This window comes from Dermacentor variabilis, chromosome 4 (assembly GCF_050947875.1).
Source record: "Dermacentor variabilis isolate Ectoservices chromosome 4, ASM5094787v1, whole genome shotgun sequence".
NCBI classification, from domain to species: domain Eukaryota; kingdom Metazoa; phylum Arthropoda; class Arachnida; order Ixodida; family Ixodidae; genus Dermacentor; species Dermacentor variabilis.
Window position 1 is genome coordinate 169,802,054 of NC_134571.1, and position 18,968 is coordinate 169,821,021.

The 18,968-nt window shown below is 47.5% G+C and overlaps 2 protein-coding genes across 2 annotated transcripts; both read left to right on the forward strand.

Annotated features, from left to right (window-relative positions):
• Window positions 1-959: 959 nt before the first annotated feature.
• Window positions 960-8,432, forward strand: LOC142578413 (putative glutamate receptor). Its single transcript, XM_075687801.1, has 7 exons — window positions 960-998; window positions 1,931-2,031; window positions 2,966-3,056; window positions 4,659-4,823; window positions 5,683-5,821; window positions 6,630-6,862; window positions 8,361-8,432. The coding sequence occupies exons 1-7, from the start codon at window positions 960-962 to the stop codon at window positions 8,430-8,432; spliced, it is 840 nt and encodes a 279-aa protein (XP_075543916.1).
• A 5,905-nt stretch (window positions 8,433-14,337) lies between these two features.
• On the forward strand, window positions 14,338-15,852 carry LOC142578064 (uncharacterized). The gene is made up of 2 exons (XM_075687480.1): window positions 14,338-14,618; window positions 15,328-15,852. Exons 1-2 carry the CDS (start codon window positions 14,368-14,370, stop codon window positions 15,572-15,574), a joined length of 498 nt encoding a protein of 165 aa, XP_075543595.1. The 5' UTR covers window positions 14,338-14,367; the 3' UTR covers window positions 15,575-15,852.
• Window positions 15,853-18,968: the final 3,116 nt, after the last annotated feature.

Genomic DNA, 18,968 nt, shown 5'->3' on the forward strand with positions numbered 1-18,968 from the left:
CAATTTATTACGTTGGCAAGTACCGGTGAAATTTTTTGATGCAGAAGCTTAATGTTCAAGGGCCGTATGAAATTTAGGCCAAGGCCAGTCGTTTCGAGTGATACGATGAAATTACAGACTTCTTGTTAAGTTGTAGGGTACAAGTAAAACGAACAGGGACTGCGTAGTAAATTATGTAAGGGCGGTTCTGGCTGTACATAATGTACAGCACTAAGATGGTTACAGACAACGTTAGCGACGTCCTTAGGGTAGGTGAAATTGACTGAATTGTAGCTGACGCATAATATGCGATTTTCAGCGGTATTAGTGCTTGAAAATTATTTAATAACTTGCCAGTTTCGCACAGCGCTATTTCCACATTGTGCAATTCTGGTTTCGAAGTGATGACGTTCAGCACATTTAAGGTAGCGGCACGAACTTTAGAATATTGTTTTAATCGTGGCCGCAATGTGTTATTGAATGGCTGAGCTTTGACCTTTTTACGAAGGTTACCTTCTTTTTTTACTATGGACCGCATTTTTCTTTCTTTTCTAGGTAGACTAGATGTTACGGGGCCTACGCAATGTATATATATATATATACACACACCACGAGGAAAGACAGAAAATCGAGACCTTTTGTTGCGTCTTTTATTTTTCTATGTCACCGTTTTGTTTACCTTACGCTTTTTTCTGACGCCGTTTGCACAAGTGTCGAGCTTCACACCAGAGGTTTACTTTCGCAGGCGAAAGGCCGGGGTAACATTGGCTTTTCATATCGACTTTCGCTCAGTCGATACTCTATCATTGTTCCGCTTCCATTAAACTCGATACATCTCTCATTCTTCAACGCTTAAAATACGAGACAAAAGATAAGAATGATTTATAGTAATACAGCTGCTGCGCTTAAAAGCAACGCTGAAGCGGCCACGAAGGCATCTCTCTCTGACTGCCCAGAGTTACTCCTGCTGTTGCTCGGCAATGGCAAGCGGTGCCACGCTGCGCGTCATAACCTTTCTGGTAGGTTCCTTCAATTTCTTCATTGCAGTAGGATGGACAGTTGGATTACTTGTTATTTCGTCTTCGTGAAACTTGAGTGCTGGTACGCCAAAAAATAATAATAAGAAAAAGTCGTACAAACACGTGGAGCCCTTACATGTGCCCTCGATTTTCGCTTTTCTTCGTCTCTACAGTGCTTGATACAACTATTAACCATAGTGTTATCCCTTTTACGCAACAGTCTTCAGCAGGCTTAGCTATGGTTTTGTGTGGGTGATGTCATGCGGACTTTGTTACGCTGCAGAAATTAGCGACATCAACTTTTTGCATGTCTGGAAACTGTTATGAACTCCTCGGAAGACGGCCTTCGTTTCTCGTTAGGATCAATCGTCTGTCTAGCTCTTTCGAATAATACGTTAATCGGAATAATTTTCCTAATTAGGTGTCTAATTAGTACATCCAATTACTTTGAAACGTGCCTATGCCTCTGTGGTAAAAACAAGCTCGAAGAGAGTGCATAATTATTGTATTTTCCCTTTTTAAAAAAATTGAATGCATTTTCTGAAACACGCAGTGTTCTAAGGAACTGAATTAGTTGCTCGCCTTACCTCGATTTGTCCGAGGATCCGTGAATCTGTTCCAGCCGTTCACTTAGTGTCACGTGACTGCGCAGCTACGTATGTTCCACAGTTGCCACGAATTGACGCCTTTCTGTGCCAATGTGCAGAAATAATACAAATATCACGCGTACGCCTGCTCCTGGAGAGCGGTGGACGAAGGGTCCAGTTTCCGCTCTGATTGAGGTTAATGTGGCACACTAGGAATGGCCCCAAACGTTCCGGCTGTAGCGAAGTCTTGTTTGCGAGGCAGTAACAATGTGAATAAAAATCTTACGGCGCTGTACTAAAGCCGCGGAAAGTAGCAAGCAGCTGTTCTGTTGCCCTCACTTGCAGTACAGGCCCCACATGGTGATCTTGAAGACCGAGTCCGGGGACCGTCTAGGCGGACTATTGGGTGACGTACTAGACGCCCTGTCGCTGTCCCTGCGCTTCAAGTAAGTGCCAGAATTTGAAAATTAACTCCAACAATACTTTTGTACCAGTTATTTTCTGAAAAAAACTTCCCGTTTTTTCAACCGCCCTTTGGAAACGTACGTAATAGCGAAGACGCATCGTTTAATAGACGGGAGCAGTACAAGCGTGCTTGTATCAAACACCTAATTTGCTCGTTGTAACTACGTTCTTTCGTACATTAAAAAAAATCGGTACACGAAAATTAAAGCCCGCGAAACGTACGTTGTCGGGCTTGAAATTTTAAAAGCGCACGCGTTCACTGTGATACCGTGCGGTAACTGGAATAGTTGTGTACACATGCAAAAATAATATTCAAAATATTTCAAGCAGGTTCAAACCTCCTTGAGTATGTGATAACACCTGTTGACGTGTCGAACGATTATCCGTCCCATGCCGTACATGCTTCGTGGATTACCACGATCTTGACGCGAGGCAACTCTTCTTCGTCGGTTGTGGTTGGGATTAGCTTTGGCGAGAGCTTATTCAGCACTAATTGGAATGGCTTAGTGCCCTGCATGTGATGTCTGCGGCGGCAAATAGAACATAGACCACCTATTGCACCACTGCTCTAGATTTTACATACAAAGAGAACTAATGTCCAGTGCGGAAGAGCGCATACACTGCTGGAACACTGTCCCCATTAATCATCGGTCCAGAAGGCAGGGAAAGCCGTTTTAATTTGCTTTTTTTGAAAATGACAGGATTGTGCGAGCGCCTTTAATTTCGTGATGGTGTCAGTGCACGTGCACACATTCACTTCTCTCCCCTCTCTCTTCTTTCCATTCCGCCTTTTGCTTCCCCCTGTGTAGAGTAGCCAACTAGATGATTTTCTGGTTAACATCCCGGCCTCCTTTCTTTCTTTTGTGTCTCTCAAAACAAAGAGATTTGTCACTCTGTCTGTCCGCTTTCCAACAGCTACAGCCTTCAGCTGGCAGCTGACCGGGCGCTGGGGAATCTGCTTCCCAACGGCACAGCCACGGGACTCATCGGCCGGCTCCAGCGAGATGTGAGTGAGAAAGACATCGCGTCTCCCCACCTTGCGCCAGTCACGCACGCGTCCGTAGTGCCGGAGACACTGCGCATGTGCGAGAGCGAGTGGGGAGCTATTCAGATGCCGACGGTATACCGACACGCCGCTATAGACCTGGAGTAAAGACAGGGACGGCTCTGCTGCCGGAGAGAAAGCAGAGACCTTTTGGTCATAATTTGCGTTACATAAGCTTTGAGACGATCTTACCTTTCCCTTATGACTTAGCTCTCTCTCTCTCTCTATAGACGCTCTGGACAAAATGTGGGCACCTTAGTTACGACATCTACAGCTTCTAGAATTGATGCTTTTGGTATCTTATATGGCAACTTGTTGTCAAGAGTCTTAATCGAGTTACAAGCACAAACGTCACTGAGCCTTGAGGGCCTGCTTTACATAATCTTCATAGGGCTCCGGGCGCCTTCAAACAGGGGCTCTCTCTAAAGAATGCGGGCGGGTCTGCAACTTGACTTTTTGTCGATGCCTGTTCAGAATAAAAATGTCTAAAGCTTGAGCACTTGACATATTAGATTCAGTTTGTATTTGATATCGAGGTGCCCTATTGCATATGCGACAAAGCTGAAAATTCCTGAAAATTTACTTCGGTTTGTGCACTAATGAAAGCTTTTATACTTGTCGCAAGCATTCCTGATCCCAAACGTAAAATGGTTACTTAAATGATTGGTGAAGCACGTTCGAGCAGCTTCCGTCGGCACTTGCTTGCAGCCATCAGCGAAGCACGTGTTCCGGAAACTTGCATGTAGTTGACATAAAAATTGTTACAGCGCAAACACATGCAACCACAATGTATGAAGGACGGGACACAAGCGCTGACTGTCAACTAAATTTTATTGACGGAAGACGGATAATTTAAGCAACTTAAAGGACAAGTACGCACATTTGGTCGTGCACGTAATTGAATGCACAGGATGCGAGGCTCGTTTGGGAGAGACGAAGATTCTCGGCAAAAGTGCCGACGCGACGGCGCGTCACTTTGGAAGCGTTCCACATACACAAATATGGCAGCAAGTGCGTAAGCACCCCTTCTGTATCACTTTTTGCTGCAGAGCTTCATTTTTTGGATGCGACTGCTTACTGATTTCAATGTTTGTTAGTATCCTTCGCCTTTTGCTAGTGTTTTTTTAGTTTTTCTTGTTTTTTTTTCGTTTTCTTGTTTTTTCTGCGCTGATTCCGTTGACTGCTGGCACGTTCGTTCATCGATGCGCATTGTCATTTTTCCCCGATTGTATCACTCCCTTCCCCCTTCACTTCTGCCTTTCCCCTTACATAAGGCATCCGTCTTCCGTCAATAAAATTTAGTTGACAGTCAGCGCTTGTGTCCCGTCCTTCATACATTGTGGTTGCATGTGTTTGCGCTGTAACAATTTTTATGTCAAGTATGCACCAACTCGCCCAGAAAGATTTTTCAATGAAATTGCATGTAGTTCAAAGGCCTCTAGCCTTTACACGAACGCAAAGTGCGAACATAACTTCACGGGCCGACTCGGCCCACTTTTGTCGTGTTCACTGAAACGCTTTACGAGCTCTGTCGCAATAGTCGGCGTGTGCGCGCGAGTGCAGGAGGCCGACGTGGCCATGGCGATGATGGTTCCTTCGAACGAGCGCAACCGGGCGGCGCGGTACACGGCCGCCGTCTACTCGGACGAAATCACCATCCTGGCGGCCGTGCCGACGGACAGCGGGGCAGCGGGATCCTTTGGATTCCTACGGGCATTCGACATGTCCGTGAGTGGATTACTGCATTCTTTCTGAGCCGTCCTCGAACGGTTTCATGCTGTTTATAAAGGCGTGGCCACTCTCTCAAACCACACAACTTGAGCGCTTTGACCGAGCCTCCGTCATAAAGGTGACGGCGACAGCACGACGGCCAAAACAACGAAAACTTCAACATGTCGACGACGATAATATATGACGACCACACTTCGTCGACTGCCAATGAAGACAGCGATTGCTAAAGATTCTCAGAATAACGTGCAGCCTTTGAACGCATTGATGGGTCGTAGGCTCACATATACTATTCGCATAGATCGAGTAAATGGACTGGACGAATCACTGCACGGAGTCATAAAAGTCTGGGGCGGTCTGAGGCAGTGTGGGCATGATGGCTGAAAGACAATAACATGAATAAGTGGTTCTCGATGACATACTGAGCATTGTTAGGAGCGCAACACTTCGGTATAAGCGCATATGGCAGTAAGAGTGAAGTTCTTATTTCCCTCGGTCTTCCCGATGTACTCAGTGGACAAATAAATAAACTTCAAGTAATTTTTTCCTACCTTTTTACCAAAATAAGTTGGATTGGGAGACCTGAGACCTTCAATTTGATAATTCCTAAGGCAATGTAGCCTTTTCAAAGTTATAATTTTTTCAAGGCTATAGCTGTCTTAGCGAATATCTGAGTTTGTTTTCGGGCTAAGTGGTCGGTGACCCGAGGCAATTTGGTTCTCTTCGGCAGCGATCTATTCCGGTGTCATGTCGAGGGGAGGCAGGCAAAGGAAATGTATACATTTGTGCGGCACTTTATTATGTTCTCAGCGTGCAACTTCTCCGTGTTTTGCATAGCTAAATGGCACGTGTGTCGCAGGTGTGGCTGTGCCTGATGGCGTCCCTGATCGTGTGCTGCATCTTCGTGGCCGCAGCCGACAACGAGCGGCGAGCTCAAGGCTTCCTACGGCGCTGGACGCACCATTTCTTGTGCCTCCTGGGCAACCTCCTGCAGCAAGGTGCGCGCAATGCGACGTACTCTAGTGAACAAAAGGCCGGACTCACTCAATGCACTTGGATACCCACGTATGGGGAGTTCGTTGCTGACGACACAAAAATTTAATTGGACGGTAGAGGTATACAGCTTCGCTGTGAAAACTCCCCATGCGTGGGCCGATGCCGGAGATAATGCAATATAGGCCCGATCCGCGCGGAGGTGAAGCAGGCGTTAAGCACTCCCCATACGTGGGCCGATCGCAAAGATAGTGCAATGCCGGCCTGACCTGTGGCGGAGGTGCAGTTCGCCACTAAAGGGCCCACATACACAGCTTCGCTGGTCATCCTTCTTCACACAATAGAAGGGCACTGAGATTTTTTAATCCTTCGGTGGGCTCGTTTGTTCTGCCGGTTATGCCAAGGCTGGCGCTCAATGCAGGAACGGGCGCATAAGAGCTGCGCTCCAAGAGGCTTAGGCTGGTGCAGTGCGAGTCGCACTTAACTGAGTGGGCAGCCGTTCGATTTGCTCGCCATGCTGCGCAAAATAAGGTTGAGGCCGACATTGCAATAAGACCACGCGTGGTCGTACCGCATGCTTCGTCCATGCGCTCTATCACTTTCTTGATTTTTAGAAGTAGTTACATATCTCCAGAAATGAGAGGGGGAGTGACTACAGACGAAGTTTTCTGAAACATTGCGTGCCGTGCATAGTGTAATGAAAGCGGGAGATCAAGAGAACTTGTTTTGACGTATTTCCAGTGCCACGTGCGAACTCGAAACACTGGTAAAACCTTGCACATAATATGACAGTTTGGCCTATGGCTCTTGCAGGGGGCTCTGGAGGCGAAGATGTCCGCGGCCAGCGATACCTGGCGGTGCGGTCGCTGCGCGTGGTGTGGTGGCTGTCGGCGTTGGTGCTGGCATACGCGATGGCGGGCCAGATGAAGGCCTGTCTCTCCGTCCGCTCCGAGGCCTCGCGCATCGAGAGCCTCGATGACTTGGCTCACAGGCCTCAAGTGCGGCCCTTGCTCTTCACGAACAGTATTCTGGTCGCTATGCTCAGCGTAAGAGGACTTATTTCGTCCCTGAATGATGTTTATCTGCCTCTCACAGCTGACGCTTCCCTCGTGGTTGCAGGTTGCACTAGCACGTAATTAATACGTATTAACGTGTTTAGGCTGCGGTACGCGGAAACAAACTTAAAGCGGAATGCTTCATGGTTTACGGCTATAATTACTAGGAAAGCGGAGTGAAAGAACCAATCACAACGGGGGGATCCAGTCTTTCGTTACAATAACTTTTTCCCTGAGGAACTGCAGTCGTGAAATAAGCTGACGTCTGTTGTCGTTAATACAAGTGATGCAGCAAGTTTTCGTCGTTGCTTGACAAACATTTAGATAAGGTATATGCCATGAGTGTTATATATGTTTCTTGCGAATGTAATGTCAGTCTGGTTTGTGCATTCGACTGTGTATTTTTTTGTGTAAGAACATGTTATCTTTCCTACATATGCAATGTTGCATCTCTTATTCCCTCCCTGTAACGACCCTCAAGAAGGCTGACAGTATTTCTGAAATGAATAAATAAATAAATTATACTATACCACGATATCAGCACACTCTATGAACACGTGCACGCTTTTAGTGCTTTTATTGCGATATAGGAGAGTTACAATTGAGAAAGTCATGACGGGGACGAGGGAACATGTACAACACTTAGCTTGACACATTCGAAATACTTAGGACTTAACGCCACACTAAACGCTAAACTCGACGACGAACAGCTCGACTCTTTTGCAAACGCTTTTCGCATCATTTGCGGTGGAGTATGCAAATGCTCTATTGAGTCCGTAGTGCGACTACAGGATGCGCCTTTAGGAGGCCTGCTTCGGCATAATCTGCTGGCCCCTCAGAACCTGTGACAAGAATTAGTGTGAAAATATTGCAGGGCTCACAAGAGAAAGTGTTATGGATTTATCTTGGACTTAACCTGGCATGCTGGTAGCAGAAGGCATGCTGGCAGCAGACGCCTCTCGTCCCGATCACTTCAACTGCAAGAGCTACTTGTCGCTCGTATCCATATGCCCCAAGAGCACCAGATCGTCCCGCTGCAAGCGCTATATTAGTTGTGCGGTGAAAGGCTTCCTCACTATGAGAGCTCTTCAGCTTCTTTTTCACCCTCATTTAAATGTTCACCCTGGACGATCCCTTTGACAGTGTTAGGTATAAAGGGAGAAGCTACCCCCCCCCCCCCCTTGCCAGATATAAATGGGCCCTAAACCACATTTTACCGAAGTTGAGAAATGCATCTGAGGTTAAAGCAGGCTATTTCAGAAATACTTTGCCGTAAAAAGTACTTCAATGCGCTCAGCCGAAGCTGAATTCTTGGCAATCAAACACCCCCGTCGGGGTGCTTCCGCTTCTTCTTCAATGACTCGCATTCCCAAGGCAACGGCGGAGCGGAGCGTGCAACACAACGCTCCGCCTCCTGAACGCCACCGTAGGACACAGTTAGAATTTGATTTTTACATGTTCACGACTCACCAAGCGCGGTTACTCTCAGGGAGCCGCAGTGCGTTCAGCCAGCGGACTCGTCACGGCACCTCACGGCGACCGTGGTATCTACGCTACGTAGCAGACCGCAGCTATACGCAACTGTAGTGCGTATGCGCAGCATTTGCTTTGTGCACGACGGGGCTTGAGTGCGCGTTCGCGCTCATATGCTCCCGTTTGGCCGTGCTACGTGGTGTGGACCGGCGTTATCCTTCCCCAGCTTGACCGACCGGTAGTAGCCACATACAACTTGCGCATTTTGAGGCGCTCTCACTAGCTCAGTATGAACGAAGTCGTCTAACCATTAGTGGCTAGCAGTGAGGGCACGCTGGCAAACGTGCGTGTGGTCTGACCGTAAGCTTCGCGTGGTTGTCGAAACTAGCGAGACCCGACGGCTGGGACATCGATATGCAGGGTGGCCAAAGTTCCCACGCGGGCATCCGCGGCCGTGCTTGAGCAGACAATAGTCGGCTTCTTCCGGAAGTACGGAATTATTGCAGAAATTCGAAAGCAGATTTTATTGAACTGCGCCACTAACTACACAAAGCAACGGTAGGAAGAAACGCATTGATACAAATACCCTTTTTGACTGATTTCAGCTATTGGCTACTAGCTGTCGCTTACGGAAATCTTTTTCATTACCGAATAAAGCGTCCAGATGAAAGTGAGGACCGGGCTTCTACTGCAAAGAGAGCGCTGGAGAATAAAGGCGACTTTCGCGTTGCGCTTGCGAGCTCCACCGCCGCGCACGACTGCAAAATTTGACTGAGATGTTCGCAGCAGCGTATGCTATCCGCGGACTATGTTTTTCACCAACGCCCGAGCACATCTCAATATGCAACGAATATACCGATAAAACACATAAAATTACGGGAGTTTATGTGCCCTAATCACGATCTGATGATCGTACCGATCGCGCTGTGACGTCCGCTTTTTCTGCAACAGGCCCGTGGCTTGCATATAGTATGAAAGAACAATTTCGCGTGGCTTAGCCATAAGACGTCTACTACTGCCACAGAGCTCTATGGACTGCGTCCTGCTTTCGTTCATGTTTTCGAAAAGCCAGAGAATCACACGCAGCTCTTTTCTCCCTATATATTCGCGACAGGCAAGAGACGGACTCGTTCGAGATATTATTTGTGTGCATACAGAGGCATGTAGGCTGAGCCACCATGGTTCACTGGTCGCCAGCCCACTGCGGCATGGCAGGCAAAGTTGAAGTGGTGCACGGCAACATATCACAACTGGTGTGCGTGCTTTTCTCTAAACAGGACGAATCAGCCCTACTGAGTGCTCTCTCGTGGCGGGCTCAACGTGTTCAGATGCAATAGATGCACAGATACAAAAAAAAAAAAAGAGAGAGAGAGAGGAACTTAGTTACTATCTAGGGGTAAATACGACGGGAATGGCATTAGATTACGTCGCACCTCTTTGAGGTCCCGGATCCATGATTTAAAACGCGTTCAGCACATCGCAAAGTGTTCTTCGGGAGCTCACTCGACACGCGTCCTGCCTCATCGAGGAGTGAAGTCCGACACTGACCATGGTCCGGTAATCTCCGTTATGCGAAACATGTAGCAGGTACCTGGCTATCCAGCATTGTTTGCGTTCGCAAATCCATACCAGCTGAACCACGTGTTCCTGTAAACTGAGTATTTATGCGTGTCGGACGACAGCAGCACGACGTCAACCACATTGCAGACGATCGTATGGCGGCAATGGCATGATTTCTACACCGGCCGTTCGACGCGAGCTTACAGCATTACGATTGTTGGGTTCTTCATAGTTGGCGGACGAGCGCAAGCGTTAGAAAGACGGATTATGACGTCATCGGCCACTATGTGTTATATGCAATCGTACGTACACATGGCTATTTCATGTGGTGCATGTTAAAACGACGATGGCATCTGTATTTCGGCGAAAAAGTGCTGGACGTTCATTAACTTGAGCGATCGTGGAGTTTCACTCAGTTCAGATCACTCAGTTTCTACGTAGCGTAAGCTGCCACGAGGAAAGTGCGGGGGAAAATGGGCCAGTTCCGGAGATAGCGCAGCCTAACAGGGCGCCTCAAAGCGCGAGCTGTTACGAGGAAAGAAGACCACAAAGTGGCACGGGGTTCGCGCGCCGAGTGTTTCAAAGGGCTGGTTGGTTTTGGAACGAGGGAAGCGTGCGGGTGACCATGGCCTCACCACGCGAGCAATGTAATACCCACAGCACGTACAATTTGCTAACGAGGAACCAGTTGAAAATTGTGATGCGTCCAAGTATAGATAGATTGAAGCCTTTAAAACGCTCGGAGCAGTCCCGCACTGTGGCAACTTTTCCGCGCCATTAGTGCTCACTGTCTTTACAATGATCTCTAGATACACCCAAGTATTTAACTGGCGTATAGTGACCCAAGACATGTTTGCGAAAATACATGGATTTGTAAGCCAGTAGTCATGCCGGAATCCCAAGCTCTTTCCCCAGTTGATAGCGCTGCCACTGACTCTACAAAGATGTTTTGCTATGTTCAGAACTCAATGAAAGCTTTCTTGGTTCGCACAGATTACAGCAATATCGTCAGCGTAGCGTATACTCCAATTGCGTGCAGCCTCGAACGCTGGTGCTGTTGATTACGGTTGGACAAAATTGCTCAATGTACAAGCAAAGAAGTAGTGACGGAAGGGGACATCCCTAGCGCACAGAGCGTTGCACGTTGATTCGCTCTCCCACCATTTTATTAACAATAATCCACGTTGTGCAACCTCTGTACGCCATGGCAACACCCTCTCTTATAATAGAACCAACGTTTACATGCTGCAAAATCCACAACATACGTCATGAGGCACTCCATCAAATGCTCTTGCTAAGTCGAGTTCTCTGATTCAGAAATCATCGCTATCATTCAGACTTCAAAGTAATAACATTCAAAAATTACATCACATTTTTGCTGTACATCCAAGTGGGAAAGATTTAAACGAACAAATATTTTTAGGCGTGTCCATCTAGGAGGACTTGGCCTGTCACATCTGTATCTGAGACAGCTGGTGAATCGCTTTATGTTTTTGCACAATGTTATTCACCCCTTTTTGCGAACTGTGTGCCAAGTGAGATTAGGTAGATATGTCCAAAGCTTATGTGGACGGAGTGTCGGCCAGCTACCATTTCTGGGTATATGAGAGAAGTCTCCCTTTCGCGTCGTACTTGAAAAGCTTATTTATCGCTCGAATAACACTGTCGCGTGTCTCGCAAAGAGCTGTACAAAGGCTTATGCGATGTGTTTATTCCACTTACCCTGTATAGAACCCAATACAATGCTGCCCCAGGACGAGACGTCTCAAAAAGGGTAAAAAACATCCCTGTGAGACGATGTGTCAAAAGTTTCTTTTACAAACTGCATACAAATATGCTAGAAGTAAATATATACATGGAAGAAAGAGGAATGTTCGTACCTTGGGTTATTCACTGTTTTATTCGTAGGAAACCTGAAAGAATTGAACACGTTTTTCTAGACTGTTGGGGAGATTAGTTCTTTTGGAATATTCTTGAAAGAACATTAAAAAACAACTTACACACAAATAGCTACGGCATTAGATTTTTACCGGTCCATACCGACGAAGGCAAACCAGTTGACATGATAATGCTCCTGGGCCTTATTAGAGTCGTCGGACGATCCCACCGCTGTTACCAGTTGTAGGAGTTGTCGGACGATCTCGCCGCTGCCACCATTTGTAAGCGTAGAAGGTCGAAGTGAGGAACTTGGGAGGAACTAGGCGAACAGGATTTATTTACATGTTATTTACAGTTGAACATGGGATACATTTGCACAGTCTAGCGTGACTCCCAAATGGGACCCGCAAGACGAAGCATACAGCAAACGAACACACTGCTCACGAGTACATTTCGAGCACGGCAACGAGCGCGACGACGAGCACCCGCACTAGCAGCCGACAACAGTCGCTTATAAGCACTCAATTTGTCCCTAGTTCCCTAGGTGAGGAAAACGTTCGACCAGTCAATCCGTAGAAGTCCTCGTGGTCGCCTTTGTGAGAAGGGGGTGTGGGTTATACACACACAGATGCCGCACAGGTTGCAGTGCTCTCTCCGAGGGCCGACGACCTTTGTAGCGCAGTCGTTGTGGTATCCATTGTGTGGCGTCCCCGTAGTCAGGTGGTCACGCCCGACCCCAGCCGGCGCCGCTAAATTCCAGAGCTGCTTTTTCCTGTAGTCGCCACGTGTGTCAGCAGACTGTGACGAATCCTGGGGCCCCCATACCGCAAAGCACCCTCTTGCCAGGGAGGCTCCCCCTGCCGCAGAGAGAACATGACGACCCGGCAAATTAACCAAGAATGCACGGGGCGCCAAATGTGGTCGAAGCACGGGCAGCGGGCTGAAATAGCTGGCACGTTGCTACCTCGGCCGGCCATTCCTAACAGCCTACATAGTACTCGGTTGCGGAGAATAGCCGATCGTCATGCAGGTCTAGACGCGAGAACAATACTTTAGAGGACCTGTAAGTAGAATGGTTCAAGCGTATAAACTGCAAAAACCAGAACCAGACTGGCTTCCTAGGTTAGAAGGGCTGATGTACATGCCAGAGTTTTGATTGTTGCTCTCCTCAACTCATGCTTGGCTGGTACGATTGTACAATGCGCTTATGTGTGAATAAAGTAAAGGCAATAAAGAACGAAAAACTAACCGTGGCCTTATTGTTAGACTGCCCACCTGATATGTGCTTGGTGGCAGACGTTCGATCCCCACATCGGTCATGCATTACTTTATTTATCTTAAGGCGAGGCGAAAAAGAAAACTTCCTACCTACCACAAGATGATAAGAATATTTCGCATTAAATATGTACCCATTCGAAACATTGACCCAAAATGTGATTTTCACATGCCGAGTGACCTTTGAAGTATTCAAGTATGTCCACAACGTATTCTTTTAAACGTCGCCTACACAAACTACTTGAATCAACTGCAATTGATGCAATCGCAGCTGTGTAGTGTGTGCAATGTGCGCGATTACTTCCATCGCGAGCGAGCGCGACGGCAAACGCCCGCGACCTTCCCCACCGCCACCTACGCGAGGGTATCCACACGAAGGAAACGGGGATGCGTAACCCACGCCACAGCAAAACGACCAAACTTCAACGATACTGCGGGCACAGTCGGTGGGTTCCACCATCAGTGCTGTGCAGTGTCCCACGGACACTAGTGATGCGTAAAGGCTGCCTACATTTAGGCGCACGACTCGGTCTCGCACGCGTGCGTATAGGCTCCCTATACTGATGCGCCGAGAACAACGCCATACGGCCATGTTGCAGGGGGCCGAGGTTTGCGTCACGTGACTGAAATCTCTATTGCTATTGGTGGAAGCCCGCGAGACATCGCGACAAGAAGCTTTTTTCTGGCTTGAGCAGAGACAGTTTCTCCTCGCAGAGTTAACCAACGATGACGACGCGTCAAATCACGGAGTAGTTCGCCGATAAATTGGCTTTAAAGATGGGCCCATCAGATTTCCTAATTGTTTTCGTTCCCATACACATGGGGCAGACGTACACATCTTGCTTCTGTGAAGTAATTAACGTAAGTAGTAAAACATAAGTGAACAGCAAATAGGGTTCCCTCTCATCGGCTTATCAACTTCGAGCCTGTCCCAATAAATCATGCAGAAGGCTCGAAAGATGTACATGAACAAACTCGGCAGCGAAACGTATCGCGTGGACGTTTGATAGCGTTGAATTCCACGCCACTGTTTCGAAAAGCTAATGCTGATTTCTTCAATACTTTTTTGCGACACTGAGTCCATATTTAAAAAAGGGCGATTAGGCGCTCTTACATACGACTTCTTTCACTACAGAATATGATTCCACGTGCTTAATTATAGTAGTTACTTGGCAATGACGGTGCCATTCACGAATGCCCAACTCGCTCGCTGCTCATTGGCTGCCTGCACGTCGATGTCGCCGTACATCTTCACTGTGGCGGACGCGGCGCAGAGCTCGGATCGTGCCGTGTGGCGCAGCGTGTGGCGCATGGTCGAGCGCCACGCTGGCCAGGTGCCCATCGACGAGCTGTACCGGCCCGCCCACCTGGCACAGGTGGCCCACGGGAAAGCCGTGGTGCTGTCGGACCGCACCAGCTTCCGCTACGTGGTGGGCCGCAGCTGCGCGCGTTACCCGCAAGCGCAATTCTACGTGGCCCGCGAGCCCATCAACACGCTCTCCTTCGGGCTGTACGTCAACGCGCGGCTCGACCAACGTTTCCGCCGCGCTCTGGACCAGAGGTGAGCCTCGCCTCGCCGATATCGTGGATTGGACGCATCGTTGTAGTACAGCATCTTCAGATGTACAAAGGCTGCACACATTGCGGGAGCCTGCCAACCACACGCTTCTGTGAACGTGCGCCATGCACGTGTACTGGTTTTACGTAGTGCATACCGCGTAGGCAGTATGTACAGTCGTCAGAAAAAGGGACGCAATTTCCTTTCTCTGAAGCGATGCCACGAGCAGCGCATTTCCGCTTTGAATTCAGCACGTTATGTGACTCCACATCGACTGCCGCATTGTAGATACGGGCTGCGTGTCAAGAACTTTTTGAGGTTCTGATTTAAAGCGGCAACAAAATACTGGACATTGTTTTCTGGATGCCTATTTGATTTCAGGCTGGTGCCGCGGCCTATACAGCGAGTGTTCACCCTGTCCCCTTCTCTTTTTTGTGAAAAGCGTTGCAAATATTCGATAATATCAAGTTTCCAACTAGCTAGGCCAACTTTCTGCATCTACACACTGTTTAGTTCGGCCTATACAACCCCGGAAGTAGCTCCTATGCTTTTGTCGCTTCAGCTTAAAGACGGCGCTCAGGTTAGCTTGTAAACTTTCTCCTTTGATTTATCCAGACGTAGAGTATCAGGCTAGAGGAGTGAACGTCAGGTCGACCTCTCTGCCATTTCTAAAATGAGCTTCTGTTTCTCCCCGTTGCTTGCATATCCGCAGGCTTGGCTGGCTTCGCGAGTCCGGCCTGATGGGCTTGTGGACGCAGCGCATGCTTCCGGACTGGGGACGCTGCGCGCAGCGACAGAAGGGCTTCCAGCCGTTGGGCCTGCAAGACATGCACGCCACCTTCGTGTTTGCGGCACTGTTGGGCTCCGTGATTCCGTTCATGGCGCTGGTGGCTGAAATGTGCATCAGTCACCGGCGGCAGCCGCGGACCATTCGGCGAACGAGACGCGGTCGCTTGTGAAAGTAGCTTATTCGTGGACACTGGTCGTACACGTGATGGGCGCGCAGCTTTCACGTTACTGTGACAGCGCCTACAGATGATGTAACAGCCATGACATGCTGTGCAGGAACCAAATGGATTGAGAAAGTTCCTGAATAGTCACAATGACTGTGCTTAATCACCGTCAAGCTAGCAGTTCACGTTAGCATTAGCAGCTCATAGTGGCTTGAATAGAAATCAAGTGTGTTATTAATAATATTAATAATAACTTCTTTATTTCCGTCAGTGATGGAGGAGGCTGCGGGTAAAACTCGCTTTAGAGGTAAGCGACTTGACTAGAGCCCGCAGCCTCCTTTACAGGGCAAACAGTGATTGAACACGAGATATATATATATATACATAGCAATTGACTGCATGTGAAATATGCACAAAAAATAAACGCAAAAACACAAAGTTCCTGAAAAACGCTCTTCAATTATTTAAGAAGGGATGAGTGACAAAATGTCCACGTAAAGCTGCTACCTCAGTTATATGAATATCAAGACTTGATTTCAGAAACAAATCTAAAAGTGTTGGTAGTGGGTATGATATCTTTTGTGTAGAATAATTGGCTCGCGGAGTGACCCCGTTCCACTGTTCCGTACACCTTGTGATGTAAGAATGTGCGTTCCTGGTGGGATTAGATAACCCATGAAGAAATTTTAAATTCTATTTACCTACCATTTGAAAGCTTGACTTAATTTGTAATTATAAAGGTTAAACACGGGTATTATATTTGCTTTCGGAAATAAGTCTGATGTGGTGGGCATTGTAAGGTAAGTTAAATAGTGCTCACAATAATTTTTTCTGAAATATATGTATCTTCTCTAGATTCGTACGTGATGTGGAACTCATAGGAGGTCAATACATAGGAGGCCATTGAAATAGTAATTAAAACCTGACTAATTAAACGGAAAGGAGTCCTGACAACAGTTCTAAGTCCCTACTGTTGACGTCAGTTTTTTCACGGCACCAGAGCGAACTAGCATCGTACACGCTGTTATTTTATGTTCAGCGTTGTATGTAAACAAAGAAACAAAAAGAAAAAGCACAGGGCTGCTTGGTTTCAAAACCGTTCTAGAAAGGGCATCTTCTGGATACAGGTAAGTTCGATGCCTCAGTACAGTTGCGGCCGATCAACTCGCAAGCAATCTTGCGACTTGTCGTTATGAGCGGCGGCGAGTCTTCGATCAGTTTATAGCGTTTATATGTTGTACTTGTTCCTTCGTTGCATAATGTAGTACAGTTTCTTGGAGAAGTTACAACTACGCTGTGATCACAACTGATTTTCGCCGCTCATCATGAGCCTTTTTATGTCCATTGCCGCATGAAGGCGCTTTCAAGCAATATCCCATTATCGTTGCCTTGTGCCAGCTCACTGCAGCTTGGAAATTCCCTGATCTCGAACTAAGAAACTTGAGTTTAGGCACTCCACCTTTGCAACTACCGACCAATGGGACGATCATCGCACCAACCGAAGTTTCTGTCAGGCTTCTCTCGTCGAACAAACGTCAGTGCCAAGAGGAACCCATGCGTGTCCTTCCATTCTCCTCATTTTAATTGCCACAAAAGGCCTTAGGTATATCACTTGGAACAACTTCCTCCGGCAAGCACGCACATTTACCGTTCATTTCACTTTGGCGTGTCATTTTCAAAAAGAAATCTTTGCTACTTAGTGATGGAGACATTCGCGTTCCGACGCCCGCACACTTGCCCTTATGATTCACTGGATACGTTGATACAAAGAATTTGATACTCGCTGACAAGGACTACTTTAGCGACAAGACCACCTCTTGCTCTTCGCATAGCTGAAACCGTGTCACAAACCACTTCAGATGTCGCACCACCTGATGAACGCCGCACCTTGCCTCTAAGCATATTTTGAAGAATTGGGCTTTCCACTAGGGGAACAAGAACATTCAGTGCTACTCTAAAGCTGTTCTGTCGAGGGCTCTTGCTGATCTCAGCTCCACCGTGCATGGTCACCACGGCGGTGCCAAGAACTTCCAGACGTATATTACTGAGCGCTCAGTGTAACGGCCAAAGATGTGTCTGAAAAAAAGAAAACAAATACGTTTCGCTCTTTCGTGTCGATACACATCCCGAGTCTAACAGTGTGTATCTAGAGAACACGTCAATGCAAGAAGCAAACATTTGTATATCCCGCGAACTTTGGCAATCCATGTTATGCGAAACATTTCGCAGGTGCCTGGCTATCCAGCATTGTTTGAGATTCCGCAAAGCGATACCAGGTGGGCCAAAGTATTTGTGTAAATTGAGTAGGTATCTGTGCGGTCGCGAGCGTACGTGTGTGTGTGTGACGACAGGGGCACGACGATGAAGGCGGTGACGAAGCGCGCCGTATTCCACTGCGCGCGAGACACAGGAGAAGGGGGTTGTACTCCGACGGCGTAGGCGTATTACGCGGCGGAGCGCGGCCGCGCGGGTGACATCTTGAAAGCGATCTGCAAATGTCTAGGTATGCCGAGGGAAATGTCCCAGGTGTCCTTAGCTATCGCTTAAGAGACGCGAAGGCGGAAGCCTTGTAAAGCCTTACTGTAATTCACCTTAATTATCTACCCTAATCCACCGTAGTCCACCCTAATGCACTTTAATACACCCTAGTACACTTTAATTAAATCACTGCTAAATCATGAATTAACTTTGCTAATGATTAATCATCTCTTTAAACAGCAGGGCATGCTTTGGTTCGCTTCTGGCCTTGCTTGGGTCACGTGATATTTTCTGTACCTCACAACGCGACTTTGAAACACAGAGTTCTAAGGCTCTCGCCTTAAAAAATATTCTTCACGATTCACGCAAACACATCTACAAAAGCATGGTTGAGCGAAAAAATTCTGTTCGTCCCGTGGACGACAAACTGTCTACTCGGCAAAAAAGCTGAGATCATTGAGCAAGTTTTTCTAAAATGCTGGGACCCAGTATTTCACTGGATCATTCTACAGAACACTATTAAAGAAAGCTACCACTCTATACGTATGACATCAGCTTTCTACCAGTTGATACCACCGACATGCGTTCCTTGGCCTCCAGAGCTTGTGAAAAACACATATGCAGATGAGGAATGCTGATGTATTTGTACGCTCGCTCAGTGCGCGAAAATTTCATAGAGAGTGTCAGGCTGTCCAGTCAGTACAGGGTATACTGCCTGGACAGCCTGACTGATTTAGAGTGCTTGGTGACTTGGCTGTATCGAAGAAATTTTAATCTCGTTGTGTCAACAAAGATAGGTGGACTCGCTTTTAACAAAACGGTTCTCTGTTTTTCGAAACCGACAATAAAGAAAGAAAGAAAAGCGATCGTTACCTAATGATTAGAATGCCTAACTGTCGTGCTTGACGGTAGAGGTTCAATG